The sequence below is a fragment of the Acanthopagrus latus genome, chromosome 2 (assembly GCF_904848185.1).
Source record: "Acanthopagrus latus isolate v.2019 chromosome 2, fAcaLat1.1, whole genome shotgun sequence".
Lineage (NCBI taxonomy): Eukaryota > Metazoa > Chordata > Actinopteri > Spariformes > Sparidae > Acanthopagrus > Acanthopagrus latus.
This window is the reverse complement of record NC_051040.1, coordinates 30,182,893-30,200,422: the sequence shown is the minus strand read 5'-3', so window position 1 is coordinate 30,200,422 and position 17,530 is coordinate 30,182,893. Positions and strand designations below refer to the sequence as shown.

The following is a 17,530-nucleotide window of genomic DNA, read 5'->3' as shown; positions in this document are numbered from 1 at the left end:
GACTGGGGAGATATGTTTTGTAAGACTGGACAAGACTCTGAGTCTAATTAGGGGTACGCAAAACCACTCTCTTGGGCCAGTGCATTATGTGTGCCTCCAGAACATATACTGTATATATATTTGCATAAAACATAAAATTCATCAGAGAATATATAGTGTGTTATTGTAACTGGCAAGCAACGGAATTACAAACTATGATGGCACAGGAGACAAAGAAATATCCTAAACTGAGCATTTTTGTTTTCTTTTTTGCACACCCATACAGGTACTTCTCAAATACACTTGAATTCAACAGAAAATAAAAGCCAAGGATCCACAGTGACTTTATTACCTTGCCTGTAGATGCGTAGAGCATCCAGCAGTTTGGATCCTCGGAGCTGGGCTCTCAGGAGGCCAACATCCAAAGTCATAAGGCCCGAGTCTGGGCTCTCTCCATGGGTCACACGGGGCTCACCTCCTCCACCCACTGCCTCTGCTTTGGGCAGTAGGCAGTGGACAAAATGAACCCTGGAGCGACGCACCATGTCAATCAAAGCATCCTGAAAATAGAAAGGAAATGACTAAGATATCAGATATCATTGAAAGAACAACAACAAAATGTCACTGTGTCTTTTGTTAATTTAATCATGAACTTTTCTTTAAGTTGTGGCTGTCTGTGCTGGATGGAAAAATAGCTATCTTCTTGCAAACTACAGTAAATGCATGAAGCAACTCAACATTTTTTTTCTGTCTCTGCACAACCACACAGATGTTGTCAATTACTTTGGTTCTACATAACAAGAAGAGTAAGGAAGATGAATCAATGAAAATTGTACTCATCCACAATGTTGTGAGAGGAGGTATTGTGTAATTGTGTAGATCATATGTGGGTTGACTATGGGAGAGCAGTTGTTTTAGTCAATTAAAATATCCTCAGTGGAATAAAAAAAACTCTTCTAATAAATAAGTTTAATTTCTCGTAAATGGTTTGTTGATATTTTAATTGTCAATGTCTACTTCTTTAAATTTCATAAATCATATTTGCCATTTAGGAACAATAGCCATGGTGTTTTTATGCTCTATGCTGTGATTGAGGGGAAAAAGTTTTTTTTTTCTCTGCATGCCCGCACAAATGCCTGTTCTGTAAGATTTCATTTTTTTATTAAATGTAATTGTTTTCAAGATACTTTTTTTTAAAATAAACTGCCATTAAAAAAACAACTGTTATGTCTACATCATAAAAAACAGATAAATAAAATGACAGGTTAAAATAGATTATGAAGGAATTTTTAAGACCCCTTAACCTGACCAACTACTGTGTTTCACAATGTAAATAAGGGTCAAAAAGTCTTAATATGTTATGTTTGTCTACAAGCTGTATCTTGAAATTTTAATTGTACGTTGTATTTTACGTAGTATTGCTTACTTAACTGTGTAGCCCTTCACGTGCAAAAGTGACACTAGATTGGTAGTTATAGCATCATAGTTTGAAACTTGAAATGTGTTGCTGTTTCCTCTACTTACCACTTGAAGTTTGACCTGGATGCAAAGGCTCTTCTTCTTGACAGCAGCCACGCCTGTAGTGAAGGTTTTCCTCATGCTAGTGGCTCGACGCAGAGCAAGCTGGGAGCTACCCTCCAGTCCAGCAATGGAGCCTGACAACACTGTGGCGCCACTGGCCCGGCCCATAAACAGCCCACTGATGTTCTTCCTATGGTAGCAGAATGAGAATGGATTGCTCACTGCCATCAGCAAGTGATTGATACTGTAATATACAGTGAGCCAAGTTAACTGTATTAGCGGCATATTCCATTGTTTGGAGACACCTATGCTGGCGGCTGCTCCATGGGTCATTTTGGATCACTGTGTCGCCTGCTGCTCTGAAACTGTGGAGCTCATAAGTACTGACCTTAGGGCTGGGCGATATGGCCTAAAAATTGAATCTCCGATTTTTTCAACCAAACTCGATTTACGATTTTAATAAATTATAATTTTTTTCCTTCTTAAAAACAAACTACAGATGTCAAAGACATTATTAAAATCATTGATTAATCGTGATGCTTTTATTGTGAACAAAATTGCCCTGCCATTTTGAACAGTGCACCTTCAAACTCACTTGAAAAGTCTGTGTACCCTTTTTGATAAACTGCTTTTGTAAACATAAATCTAACATGTCAGATTGCATGCTTTTATAAAAACAGATGAGTCTCCATATTGGGATTTATAAAGTGTGAACATGACTTTCATTATATACTTTTTGTAAACAAAAGGTGCCTTTTGTTTACAAAAAGTATTTTATATCCCTGAAGATATGTAAACTAAATTAAACATCCACTTGGGTCGGAGGAAGTCTTGAGTGTGCATGCTCTATGGCACCCCAGCAGGACAGCCACCGCCACAATTAAAGTCTGATTCTGTGGGAAACACTGCAGCACCGATGACTACACAGATCACTACAGATTCAATTCTGATAAATGGGATATTGTGTGTGTAGTATTACTTCTGGGAGTCCTGCAGCAGTGTGGCAGCATTCTGGGCAGCAGGGTTGTGCTTGGCATGGCTCAGCCATCCCTGAGCATTGTACTCCACCCAATCTGTCCCGTGGCTGTGGCCCAGCAGGAATAAGTGGGGCTTCTCTCCTCGCAGCAGCAGGTTAGCTCCTGCATCCACATAGGAAATATCAAAATTTATGTCAGGACTATAAACAGTGCTGTCTGTTGTTCATGTGACCTCCACAGAGCTTCTGTTCATAGCTTTAGCAGGCAGTGACAGGTTGAGTTCTCACCTTTGTTTTCTCCCTGTGCAGAGCCGTAGTAATTGAAGAGTCTCTCCAGCATGGTTTCCTCTGAACCCCCAGGCTGAACAGCCTCCTCCTCCATCAACCACAGAAGGCCCCGAGCCTCATCTGTCCTAGCCAGAGTACGCACCTGTGATGGAAACCAAAAGCCACAAATACAGCTTCACTTACTTTTATATTCACAATCACTTTTCTTTTACCTGGATGAAAAAAAACACTGATGTCAAGGAAAGATGTGCATACAAATATGTTTTCAGCACCTAAGCCGGCAGTTCAGACCTTAATTCTCCCCTTTCTGGTGGTGAGAGTAATTACACAAACCCTGTCAAAGTACTTATGATGTCATTGGCTCCACCAAACTCCTAGTTGCTGTGGCATTCTTGCTAAGGTTGCTCACCCACTAAAATTAATTTTTATGGTGGAAACAGGCTTAATCAGTACCTTGTGAACTCATTGGGAAGGGCTTGAATGTTATTAATGTTTATTTATATATCAAACACATTGCAATCACAGTTGTACAGTCATGTTCAAAGACATGAACAATGCAAACATGCAAAAAGACAAACACCTGAGGGCAACATTATATTCAACAGTTCATTCAACTTTGTTCCTTTAGGTGGTAACATTAGTTTACCAATCACAGCGTGCAATCTTTCACAACTTATGACGATGGGTAAAATACCAGTGACTGACTTCACTGTTGACATTATTTGAACAAATTATTTAAACATAATGCTGTTGTTTTTTTGCCTTTTTATAACTTTATTATTAATGAAAACTTCAAGAACAGCACCTGTCATCTTGCAGTAGTGGCACCAAAAAGAATCAACGGCTGAACATCTTTGTTTTATTTATATGTCTATACACATTTCGCACAGAAGAATATTACAGACACACATTTACTTTGGACAGAAGAAATACATTTCATTACATGGATTGCAAAATGGAGGAAAAGAGAAAAAATAGCTATGGGTGAAGTTTAGAGACAGGCCACATGAAATTAGTGGATGAATTTAGTTTCAAAAGTTGAAACACTCTACAGTGTGTCTAAAGTAAAATCAAACTAGCCTACCAAATTAGCACAACAGCAATGTTACAGCATTTCTACAAAAGCTTCCGGTCTACACATCCACTCAATTGAACAGATCCAACACAAGGTAATGTTAATGTGAGATTTATGAAGGTATTATTAGTCCAAAAGTTTTGAGGACCTGTAAGAGGGTAATTTGTAGTTGTGTACAGTGATTGTGTATGTGTATCAGTAAATCTGAGGTCACATACTCTGAGTTGTGTACTAGAATTTTTTTCTCTCCACAAATACAACAAAGTGAATCCTGCTTTAACATTTTTTGTAGACAATAGCCCTTTTTAGATAGAGAAGGTGGCACATTTGCTCCAAGGTAAGGGCGGCAATGTGCCAGCCTGTCTTTCTAAAACCGAGGCGTAACATTCCTCCTTTTCCAAAAGCCGCCTCTGACGTAGGCGTAAACATGTGACGTGACGTGAAGCTCGAATATTGGGCTGTGAACAGTGACATAGGATTTGTCTTCAAAATAAGAGCTTTACATTGCATCCCATGGGAGTTTAGAACTGGGTTCTTAGCGGGAGGCTTTTACACAACAACAAGCTAACACAACCAAACAGCTACAGAGACTGAGGAGACGCTGGATCTCTGCGGCTGTCCAGTTGTTAAACTTAATGTCCGCGGATGAAGTGATGGACTGACTGCTGTGATCAGCTGTTTCTTGGTTTTAAAACTCCCTGGCTGTGGGTCGCACAACAGTGCAGGTCATTGACACCTCCGCCCACCTCACGCAGAGGCCGGCACATTTCTGCCTCGTTTTTAGATAGCAGGCGAGGCGGAAATAATCGTACCCTCCGAGGGGGAAAATCAGCGGACGAAAACCTCCAATTTGCCGGCCTCTGTCTGAAACCGCGGACCGAGCCGCCTAAAGGACGGGCAAATTGGCGGCTTGGTGCTCTGTCTAAAAACAGCAAATAAAACATGTAATCGGTGTGCACAAAAACACACAGGCTCACTTTTAAATAAACATTAAGAATAGGACAAAATATACAGAAAGAGTATTGATCAGAATAAGTATTTGACCCTATTGGCAGAGATCATGGTCCAAATAAGGAGGTGGCCTTTGATCAAAGCAGAAGGTTATCTGAGTCTCAAGGTCTTTCACAATCAAAGAAGAGATGCTGTATTGTGCTGCTGAATCCTAATAAGCAGCGAGGTGCAATCTGGATCCTGTACAGAGATAAATTCCAAATAAGCTTTGTGTCATCTGACCAGAAATCACTGGCCACAAACTGCTGCCTGTCAGATAAAGCTTATTTTCATTTATATGGGTCTTCTGGTTGTCCTTTAAATGTCACAAATCTTTGCATCAATCCTTTGCTACTCCATCAGTCAATTAAAACAAAATGTGGTGTCGCTTGTTGCCTTTGAAAGGACATTACAAGTATTCTATGCCTGTGTTGTTGCAGGAAAACTTAAAAACCTTAATCAGTGACAGGTTTATATACAAAAACGAATTAAAGTCAAATTTAAATCAAACACAGAACTAAACTAAAAGGATGACCCTACGATGGTGCTAGATGAAGAGTCAAGCAAAATTACCATCCTATGGGGGACATGGATGTCACAGCAATCTATACAATAGTTGTTGACATGTTTCACTTGTCATGTGTAAAATGTGAACTCTTCTATGGGACTATAGATGTCTTTAGGATACATTATTTGAGAACTATGAATATGTGTGCCAATCTATTTAAGTCAAAGTTAATGGGAGTCAACAGGTCTCAACCTCTGGGATCCGTATAGCCATGCTGCTAGCAAGGCTGAAAAGTAACCTAACCCTTATCATATGGTATGATCCAACTACGCTGTTGAAGTACTGTAATTCTAAGTGCTACATCATGGCCGACTGGATGTGTTTTAGTTTCTTGAAGTTTCACCTCTCATCCAAGAGGATTCCTCAGTTCCACCTAACTGGAGGGGGGTTGCAGGCTTCAAAGTCTGTGTGGAAGTGTCCTTACAGAGTCGCTAAGGACATGTGTATATACAGTATATCCATATATGAAACTCTATATATGTTGTAGAGGACGGTCATCTGGGGTACACTCAAACAAATACGATTTCTTTCCCCACTTTGCAGCCACAAACCTATCAGTGTGATGCAATGCATTGTTGTTATTCTTTCTCCTAAAAAGGAACAGCTTTTAACATTTCAGACGGATTTACAACAGGGGCATGGAGGGACACTGGGACGGAGATGAGGTCTGTTCTCCAGCTGAAGGAATCAGACCTCAGCTTGAATTGGTATTGTTTAATTGGTTTGTTTAATAGCTATAAACATCAAATGGATTGTAATTAATCCCTCAGCGTGAATCTGTATCTCTGAATGTCTACAAAAGCCCTGACACAAAACACATGAAGCCCCTTCTTTTCTTCACAGGGGAGTCTGGTCAGATAACAACCAAGTTCATAAATCTGTCTTCATTCCATCCTGATCTGAATGTTAAACACTGATGTGACAGTTTTATTCACAGGTCATTTTGCTGATCGCATTCTGTTAAAATTATTGTTAAAGTTAAAGGAAATCACATTTTCTGGCATCCAAGCCTGAGTTATTCATGTAAGGTTTTTATTGCATTTCTCTTGCCATGTATGGACGGTTGTCTCTGCAGTTATACATATGTTGACAGTTGAGTTATTTGACGTAAATGGTCTTAACAATAATTTACCTAAAAGAGGACTTCACTAATTTAAATGTTTTGTTTCTTTCTTTCTTTCTCTTTCATTTAAATACTCCTAGTTCACATATTACTTGTTCTTGATATTTAAACAGGTCATGGTGGAGGACATAGATGTATTTTCAGCAGGCAAATTACCATCTCAAACAAGGAAAAGGCAGAAAGGAGTCCTGCTGGGTTGAACAACACTCCTTATCCTTAAAACACAAAACTGCTGGAGACTAAGATTTTCACACTCTAAAGTCTTCTTACTTCTCATAGCTTTAATCGATTATACTGGTTACTCATATATACCTTTTCTCTCATTACTTGTGTATCTTTTTGCTCCTTCTTGTTTAGTATGCTAGCTTCGTTTTTTTAAATTAATTTGATAACTAAGTTTCAACTCCAACTAGGTTTGTATTTTTTAAAACCTTCTGACCAGTTTATACAACCTTGCGGTTACTCATCTGTAAAGATTATCCATCTGTTAGTGACATGAACTTTTGTTTGCCACAGGACTTATCCTGGGCAATTATCCAAAATCAAATTAAAAAAAATCCCATAAGTTTTTTGTTGAGGGAATCAGAGCAATGCTAACTTCCAGGTTAGGTTCCATAAAACACTCTATAAGGCCTCTCTACAAAGTTTAAAGGCTAAATTACGACATAAATATACCTCTGCCTTTGATCCATGATAATTTGAAATAAATCAAATGTAAGGCTTTTTAACAAATACACATAAAGGATTTCTGCAAAGACCAGGTGCAACACATATTTGTACCATTAATAACTGAATGGGCTGTGCAGTAAGAAGCCAACTGATGAGAAGAGGGAGAGAAACCCTTTCTAGCCAAGAGGGGAAAACTAAATTTCAAACTGTGTTCTAATAATTCTCACTGGTCCAAATGGACAATGTCCAAATGGAAATTGAGCTAATGATACAAAATGAGCCACAAGCAATAAGAGTAAAAAGTAATTGGTTGGAGACCACAAGCCTGGGACAACATATGAATGATCCTTGGTGGCATTTGTCTTTATTTAAGGGTAAAACTTTAATTTGACAAAATGTCATGAATGGGAATTGTGGGGGAATTTTATGATTCTCCAAGGACATTATGTCTCCAAACAATAAGTGGTCATACGTGTCTTGTCACTGTCATTATCCAGACTTTAACGTCTGTACAATTGATCTACAAGCTTCTTCTCATAGTCTCCAATCTAGACACTCAAAGCTACTGAACATATGTCTACAGAACAGATGCATGACGATCCAAGCCAAGGCTAAGCTAACTGTTTGTGCAAACCTCGTCAGGAGGCCTTCGATCTGTCTACAGTGCCTTGCAAAAGTATTCACTCCCCTTTAACTTTTCCACATTTTGTCACGTTTTAACCACAAATGTAAATGTATTTTATTGGGATTTTATGTGATAGACCAACACAAAGTGATGCATAATTTTGAAGTGGAAGGAAAATGATACATGGTTATAATTTTTTTTTTTTTTACAAATAAAAAACAGAAACGTTTGGTGTGCAAAAGTATTCACCCCACTGAGTCAATACTTTGTAGAACCACCTTTTGCTGCAATAACAGCTGCAATTCTTTTGGTGTGAATCTTTAACGACACGCACATAGAGACTGAAATAGTTGCCCATTCTTCCTTGCAAAATAGCTCAAGCTTAGTCTGATTGGATGGATATTGTCTGTGAACAGCAATTTTCAAGTCTTGCCAGAGATTATCAATTGGATTTGGGTCTGGACTTTGACTGGGCCGTTCTAACACATGAATATGCTTTGATCTAATCCATTCCATTGTAGCTCTGGCTGTATGTTTAGGCCCGTCCTGCTGGAAGGTGAAATTCCATCCCAGTCTCCAGTCTTTTGCAGACTCTAACAGGTTTTATTCCAAGATTGTCCTGTATTTGGTTCCATCCATCTTCCCATCAACTCAGAGCAGCTTTCCTGTCGCTGCTGAAGAAAAGCCCCACAGCATGATATTGCCACCACCATGTTTCACATTGGGGATGGTGTGGTCAGGGTGAGGTGCTGTGTTAGTTTTCTGCCACACATTTTGCATTTAGGCCAAAAAGTTAATTTTGGTCTCGTCTGACCAGAGCACCTTCCTCCACATGTTTGTTGTGCCCCCCACATGGCTTGTGGCAAACTGTATGACTTTGTTTCAACAATGGCTCTCTTCTTGCCACTCTTCCATAAAGGCCCAATTTGTGGAGTGCATGACTAATAACTGTCCTGTGGACAGATTCTCCCACCATAGCTGTGGATCTCTGCAGCTCATCCAGCGTTATCATGGGCCTCTTGGCTGCTTCTCTGATCAATGCTCTCCTTGCCCGGCCTGTCAGTTTAGGTGGACGGCCATGTCTTGGTAGGACTGCAGTTCTGCCATACTCTTTCCGTTTTCAGATGATGGATTGAACAGTGCTTCATGAGGTGTTCAAAGCTTGGGATATTTGTCCATAACCTAACCATGCTTTAAACTTCTCCACAGCTTCATCCCTGACCTGTCTGGCGTGTTCCCTGGCCTTCATGATGCTGTTTGTTCACAATATTCTCTAACAAACTGCTGAGGCTTTTACAGAACAGCTGTATTTACGCTGAGATTGGATCAGACACAAAGGGACCCCATAGATGACTTCTGAAGGCAACTGGTTGCACTGGAATTTATTTAAGAGTATCAGAGTAAAGGGGGGTGAATACTTTTGCACACCACACTTTTCTGTTCTTTATTTGTAAAAAAAAAAAAAAAAAAAAACGTGACAAAATGTGGAAAAGTTAAAGGGGGTGAATACTTTTGCAAGGCACTGTATGATAGCAGACTTCGTGTCTCTGACCTATTTTACCTCTTAGTCTTCTGGCAAGAGGGGAGAGATTCTGCATCACCCCCTTGCTATGTTATCTGTGTTATTAAACACATAACCAACAACAATTTGCATCACGAAACAGGGTCTCAACACAATAAAGACTGGTAAGTGCAAAATTCTTCATTTTTGCCCTTGCTATGTCTGCATTTGAAGAGATCTAAAAGAAACTGTATATTTTGGAAATCAATCCAAATTTGACCAAAATGACTACATTGTGAATACTGGAAATCTTGGTGTAAAGCACAGTGAATACTGGGAATATTCTACAAAAATGAAAGCAATTGATCTCAGTTGGGCTGGAAAGACTGGAGTAGTGTTTAATCACCCCAGGACTCCTGCAAGGAGTATTCTAGGGCAGCCTCAAAGCTTGAGAAGACATTCTGGGGTCGATTTGTGTTCGGACAGAAGCAGTGTCTTGCGCATTGCGCACAAGAGGGTAACGCTGAGCAGGGCAAAAATATACCTGAGTTTCTGGCATATCCAGGTGAAGAGGAAAAAGGCACTGCCAGCATTTGTGAATCAATAAAGTTTAATGAATGAAGTCTGCAATCATCCGGCTTGAACAGGAATCCTGCTTCAATGCGAAGGAAGCTTCAGAATTGCTGTTGGTATGTGCAGAGATGAGTTGTTTTATGTTTATCCTGCACCAAGATCTTAGCAGCAGACCCTTTAAGTCCTGTAAGTTGTGAGGTGGGGCCTCCATGGATCGGACTTGTTTGACCCACAGACGCTCTACTGGATTGAGATCTGGGGACCCTGACTGGTCTGCTGCTATGCAGCCCCATATGCAACAAACTGCGATGCACTGTGTATTCTGACACCTCTCTATCAGAACCAGCATTAACTTCTTCAGCAATTTGAATACCAGCAGGTCTTGGGGTGGATAAGACCACACAGGCCAGCCTTTGCTCCCCCCATGTGTCAATGAGCCCTGGCCAGCGATCCTGTCGCCGGTTCACTACTGTTCCTTGCTTGGACCACTTTTGATAGATACTGACCACTGCAGACCAGGAACACCCCACAAGAGCTGCAGTTTTGGAGATGCTCTGGCCCAATCATCTAGCAATCACAATTTGGCCCTTGTCAAACTCGCTGAAATCCTCATGCTTGCCCCATTTTTCCTGCCACTAACACATCAACATCAACTCTGAGGACAACATGTTGACTTGTTGCCTAACATATCCCACCCACTAACAGGTGACATGATGAAGAGATAATCAGTGTAATTCACTTCACCTGTCAGTGGTCATAAGGTTATGCCTAATTGGTGTATATACCTGACTGTTTCAATAAAGGCCTGTCTATCCCTAAACATATGTACACTACTCTGCATTTTGCTGATTGTCAAAGAACCCTCAGTCAACCATGATTCATCAAATTGAGCTTTTTTGTTTTGGTGCATTACAATAACATGATAAAACTTACAAGTCTGCAAAACTGCACAGGGGTAACACTTCCATTGGAAATATTTAAGACAAGGCTAGCCATTTATATACACTTGCCAGTGGTGATGAATGGACCCATTTCGATTTACTGAATCAGTGGTATTTTGGTATTCTAGAACTTGATCTGCATTAATGCCTTACTGAATAAGATAAAGTCTCGGGCCGAATCGCCCTGAATCTGGAAATGAATACCTCAAGGCTTCACTGATCACAAACACAACCTTAAGATGTGTCTTTATGAAACATTTGTCAGGACAGGCTTCAGGTAAGAGCAGAACACAAAGACATCACATGCACAGGATGGCTGAAAGAGAGATAGTGTGTGAGGTTTCTTGTGCTTACCAGAGCTTGGGTTGAGGCTTGGTCAATTGCTGCTACAGACATTGAGGTACTGGACTCTATGTCATCTAAAGCAAGCTCTATGTTTTCCTAGAAGCAGGAGGGGATAAAGGTGTAGGTTAATAACCTAGAGGAGGTTTGCCAGCAAAAGATGAGATCATCAGTAAATCAGCAACATAACTATTCAGTTACATTATGCAATTAGCCATTACCAGACTGTAGACTGGATTCTTGGTAGTACATCTGGTCTTAATAAGTGCAATTAGATCTGGCGTTGTCATTGGAACTACTTCATCTGTGGTAATAATCATCATCCTAAGAAAATTGAAGATTTCAATGCTAAGAGCACCAATTGTTTTCTATTGGCCTCCACTATTGCTTGTCATTTAAAATTTGATGAAGTTATTATGGATGCCACTAGGTATTAGCCACTAGGTGAGCAAGTAAATACAAAGGAAATATCAAATTTATTGTTGTCAGACCAAACCAACCATCTATAAAAGCTATATTTGACTATATCTGAAGGTATTTTCGGTCAGGATAGTTGTGCTAATATGCATAGGTTCTAAGTATGCCACTGCTTAGAGAAATGCTCTTTAGGACCAGCAGCACCTCCTTGTATCTCTCCAGCTCCTGGACGAAGGTGCGTTCATGGAACAGTGTCTGCAGCCTCTCCTGGGTGTAGTTGTGGCAGAGCTCCTCAAATGTGGCTCCCCGTTGCTGCTGAGCCAGCCGAGGGTTCTGGAAACCCGGAGTGTCCACAATCAGCAGGGAGCACAGAGAGTGTTGACTGGACTTAAGAGCCCTGGGGGACAGAAATATATCTTAACACTTTTATGGTATATTTATATTCTTTGTTCTTACTTTTACTTTAACTGCTCCATCTTTCCCTTTATCCCTTCTTCTACCTTTTTTAATTAATTACCCTTAATTCCTTTTATTTTGTGCTTGGTGGATTAATTACTTCCCACACCCTGGAATAACCCTGCAGTTTAAGTAAAGCATTTCTGGTTATGGAGTGGTATAAGTAATATATCGAATGTTGTTAATGAAAATATCAAAATCATTTCAAGAACTCAGTACTCAGTTCACCCTAAAGGATGGATCGGATGTCTGGAGATATTTGCAAATATGAAGTAGTTTGGGGAGTGTAATTAAGCATTTACCTGGGGAAGATGATATGGTACAGTCCTACTTTAAACTGCCTAAAATTAAACAGCTTCCACATTTTATAAGATAATCACTAATGGCAATTGTGAGAATCTTAAGCTAATAATGTGGAGGGATTTGAATGTGACCATTGACTAAGACTCATGGGCAAAGATAATTTCCAGCACAGGCTGGTTCACAAGAGAAGCCAGAGGAAAATGCTTACACTATAAAGACACTTCGTCATTATTACTGTACACCTGTCCGGCTTCTTAAAATGGATTTACTAGAAAATGTGCTGGACATGTAACGGGCAAGTAGGCACCTTTATCTATGTAATGTGGGCCCGAACTCTGGTTTTGCCCTTCTGGAAGGAAATAACAAAAGCAATACAGGAGTGGCTGGGAGCACCTGTGCCTGAATCAATTCAACTCCTGGGGGACAGTTCACGGTTACCCACAATATCCAAGCCAGCATTTGTCCTTGCTTTATCAGGCTTTATTTCAGATGCTAGGATTATCCTCGCCTTTGGAAAAGTAAAGTCAGACCTGAAAAATGAGAGTGGGTTAAGCTAATGACAGATAATGCATAATTTGAGTTAATGTTAGCTAACCTGCACAACCATAAAAAAAAAAAAAATCTGATCTGCTTGTCTGGAACAAGTTACTGTCTTTTCTTCAAGGACACGTGTCATAGGAGCCTTACATTATATTTTGGAGAAATGTATTTGCCTTTGGATGTATGCCTCTTTTTGATATCTTGAATTATTCGTTATCTGTAAATTATTATGGTGTAAGAATGGGCTCTCTCTTTTATTTATATATTTTTAATTTTATTTGTTTTGTACTATAAGAATTTGTTTCGCACTGATAAAACCAATTCCTAATCACTAGAAAAGCTGGGAGTGAGGCAGAATGAAAGGGAATGAGTTGAGGTGTCACAAGTGTTTTTAACAAAAAGGATGGGGGGAGCCTTTTTGGATCAGATGTCAAACTGTCTCAGCCAAATGGCAATCCCATGATCTTTAATGTTGGACATGAAAATGCTGAGTCATTGTTTTACAAAATGCAAAAAAACACCTGTTTTTTCCTTAAAATTCTTCCACCATGTCTTACAAAACTCTACATATTAGATAAAAGGGCCAGTTGCAACTGATGTACACTATTAAGAAGAGAAGGAGTAAAATTCAGATGTAAAAGGGGTAATAGTGAAAGGATGAATGGAAAAGAAGATAAATAGAAGAGAGGGAGGGAACAGGGAAACAAAAGCTAAAAGGGAGGAAGGTAGGAAGAATGGAGGAAGACGAAAAAGAATACAGGGTGAATACAGAAGCAGGTATAACATTTGGAAATCACATTGTGGATGCTTAAGAAAAAAACTCCCTACAGGTTACCAATAATGAGCTAACACACTTAAGGTTAAACATGAGGTCTAACCTGTTGATGAAGGAAACAACAAGAGTGAAGATCTCAGAGTACAGTCCAGATGCCATGGCCTCCAAACACTCCAGAGCTATGACTTTGGAGCCTGATCAACAGAGGGGAGTCAGAAGACAACAGATCAGAAGAACCACATGAAGAATGGCAAATTAATTTTAAATCAATTCATTTCTGATCAAAGACACCCAGTCTACAACTGATGTGTATTTTCCAGGGCCAGTACGGGTGTTTAAGGATTACAGGTGTACTCTTTTCAAGCAAAACATGAGGATAGCGTTCTTCTCCAAGCACTAAGCTCTTTGAGACAGCATTTACAAAAATGACGGATGGATGGATGGATGGACGGACGGACGGACGGACGGACAACTTTAATAATTCCCGAGAGGAAATTAGGTTATTTTAGCAGTAAAACAGCAGTCTTTACTACATTCAGCTGCAGTTGGTTCACCCTACACCACTCAACAAAACTGTTGACCAGGTCCCTGTACTCATCCTCCCCTCCCGCCCTCTACACACCCCACAATGGCCATGTCATCAGAGAATTTCTGCAGATGACACGACTCACAGCGGTACTTGAAATCTGCAGTGTGGGTGGTGAAGAGGAAGGGAGACAGCACGGTTCCCTGAGGGGTGCCGATGTTGTCGATCAGACGGTCAGACACACAGTTCTGTAACCTCACAAACTGCGGTCTGCCTGTCAGATAGTCATCCACCCAAGTGATGAGGGGAGAATCCACCTGCGCGTTCTCCAGTTTGGACTCAAGCAGCCTGGGCTGGATGGTGATGGACAAGTGGAAGAACATGACGTGGATAGCGGAGTTGGGTTTATCCCAGGAGGAGTAGGCTTCCTGCAGCAGGTAGATGATTGCATCATTGACCCCAACATGGGGCTGATGTGGAAACTTTAGGGGGTCCTGTGATGGACACACTAGGGGTCCGAGGTATGCTAGAACTAGCCTCTCCATGACCTTCACCAGTACGGACACTGTCAGTTAGCTAAAGCTAGCATCAGGGTTTGGGTCACATTCTTACCCCCAATTTCCACTGGATATGTGTCTGCTGCGTTACGTCTCCGCCACGCCAGCAGAGCGGTTTTAATTTAGTCTGTGTCAATTTCCACGGGGTCCGGCATGCTGCGTATCTGCTCCGTCCCAGCTCTGGCAGTCCGGACGCAGATACGCAGGACTTCTATTTCTGGCGGATGCTGGAGTTCAACGCAGTAATTCAGCACAGAGCAAATATATCGAAACAGCAAGTGAGGCACCTACTCCATCTTAAAAAAACCTGTTACGTTTCAAAATAAAACACTGGTATCAATAAAAACGTGTTGACAACAGATCATATTTCACTTAATAACATCACCAAAACATCATAACGGGCAGGCCAGGCCTGGAGTCAACAAGTCAGAGGTTTTCAGAGGTCATTGACGACACCATGAACGAAGAGAAGCTCACCCTGGAGGTGGAGAGCCACACAATCATTTATGATGTCACCCATCCTTTTTATAAGGATACTCATAAGAAGGCTAGTGTGTGGAATGCCATATCGGCAGCTGTGGGTGTGGATGGTGAGTTAATAATAACTGACTTCAGTATTGATGTAATGCAAATTGTGTAATCGTGTTATTTCCTCGGTCTCGCAACGTCAGTTGCCCTACCGTTCTGCGCCGTGGCAGATGCAACACACAACTGGTGAGAATTGCCGGACGGCAGAGCAAAACCGGATCAGAGCCATAACGCAGCGGACACATATCCAATGGAAATTGGGGGTTAGCATTTGTTTTTACCAGGACATTCCTAGATTTCTATCATCATTTTTAAACTATACTTTATTAGGACAAGGCACACCACATACACGCATGACAGTTTTTTTCAACACAACTGTAAAAGGGACCTCAATTACACTTCAATTCTCTAGACCGTATGTACATATTTTCAGGTTTTATTCTTGCCATGACAGCAAATTGAATAACTCTGGGTTGTGGACAATACATTTTAAGTACCTCATCTCGACATTTGGGGAACACTGATCACAATTGTTCAACATTTTCTGATATTTTGTAGACCAAACAATTGAATAATCAATAGATTACCGATAATGAAAGAAATGCTTGGTTGCAGCCCTAGGATATGGCCGTATGTTACCTTTTCATATGTGCTGCTCTGAACCCTGCATGTAATCTTACAAAAGAGATTCAAGATTCTACAGTCTGGATTTTTACCTGAGCTGTCACCTTGGCTGGCCTCGTCTGATCCTCCTCTGAAGGAGGTGGAATGCTGCAGTCCTTTGGCTTGGTGCTTAAAGATCGAAGAGGACAGTTCCTCCAAGGTACAGCCCAGCAGGTAGGCAGCCTTCTGGGCCCATTCATGATGGGCGAACTGCCTACGTCCAGCTATAGAGAAAGCAAAAAAGACGACATGTATAGAAGAAAGAAGAGGGTGGAGGATGAATGGGGTAAAAAGGGTACTGCATTGAGATTTATCAAACATATCTACAATTTCTGTTCAGGTTCAGAGTGCTATTGCTTTTGTCTGAGCTGTAGCTTACATGGACTGAAAACACACTGTAAAAGTACAAAAACAGTATCAACCATAGATTATCCCATAACCCATAAAGGCATGTGTTATGGCACACTGATGAGACTACACCACTTGAAAATGGCACTTGACAAGCAAAAGAAAGAAAGTGCTCATGATGCACACACTGATGATCACGACTGACATATCTGCGATCTCTGTGCAATCATTCAGTACAAAATTTGTCACTAACCTGTATTGTTTATTCTTTTACACAAAATCATGTTGATTAAATTGAGACAAATGAACATGTTTTTGTACAAAACAGCCTTGTTTTGAAATTTGTACTTCTGTTGTGTAGGCAGTAATACTCCACTCATCAAACTATGACAATGTTTCACTAACTGCCTATCAGGATGCCCAGCCACCACATACCATCCACAACCATAGACTGATACTGAAAACTTCGAGAATTGTATTTATAACAAAGTAATAGAGATTAATGAGAACATTAGCAAACAATTTTAAAAAAATCTATAAAAGTGAAAACATGTGATCCACTGCTGCATATCATTATTCTATAATTCCATCATTGCCTGATCAGCAAAAATGCAAGTTGATGACATCAACTGTGTGATCAGTTATCAACATTAAAATGAGTGATCACAGAGGGATGTCTTCTTCACCCCTGGCACAAGCACCCTGCATGTCTTTAATGGATTATGTTCAGCTGTGTTTCTTCCTGCTCAGAACAACTCGTGTGCAGAAAATCACAAACCTCACACCTCGCCAAAAATCCCCAGCTGTCACAGCAAGGATACTTTTATCAGTTACTTTCATCAATTAACTGCTTGTATGGTAACGACAGCAACTGACAAGGTCAACATAAATATAGGTTAGTGAAAGCATTTCTGCTTTATTTGAAATAAAGGATCACAGAGTCACTTAACTGTATATCATGCTCAGTTAGCTCATAACACAATACAATAAAACCCCAGCATTGTTATTGCTTTCAGGAATACTATTCAGAATGTGAATAGAGTTGTATATTGTTATCTGTTGCTCTAGTGGAGTTTAGTCAGGTAATGTCAACTGACTATCTGGGCTTGGAAACACATTGGGGATGTGGAGTTACAAAACTCTTATAATAAAAGAGGTGATTGGGTTGCAGCATGAGAAGTGTAAGATCTAGTTTCTTGAGGTTATGTAGCATCATGTACTAAATATCTGGAAATTGGCCTGTGCT

General features: G+C 40.4%; 1 protein-coding gene across 1 annotated transcript in view; it reads right to left on the bottom strand.

Moving 5' to 3' along the window:
- Positions 1 to 17,530, bottom strand: part of LOC119009374 (unconventional myosin-XVIIIa-like) — a 127,331-nt gene that overhangs the window by 53,873 nt on the left and 55,928 nt on the right. The window contains exons 12-19 of the mRNA XM_037080584.1: positions 15,990 to 16,160; positions 13,766 to 13,856; positions 11,793 to 11,985; positions 11,184 to 11,270; positions 2,765 to 2,906; positions 2,480 to 2,639; positions 1,504 to 1,690; positions 332 to 539 (exon numbers count right to left, since the gene is read on the bottom strand). Coding sequence (XP_036936479.1) covers positions 332 to 539; positions 1,504 to 1,690; positions 2,480 to 2,639; positions 2,765 to 2,906; positions 11,184 to 11,270; positions 11,793 to 11,985; positions 13,766 to 13,856; positions 15,990 to 16,160 — 1,239 coding nt within the window. The remainder of the gene's footprint in view (positions 1 to 331; positions 540 to 1,503; positions 1,691 to 2,479; positions 2,640 to 2,764; positions 2,907 to 11,183; positions 11,271 to 11,792; positions 11,986 to 13,765; positions 13,857 to 15,989; positions 16,161 to 17,530) is intronic.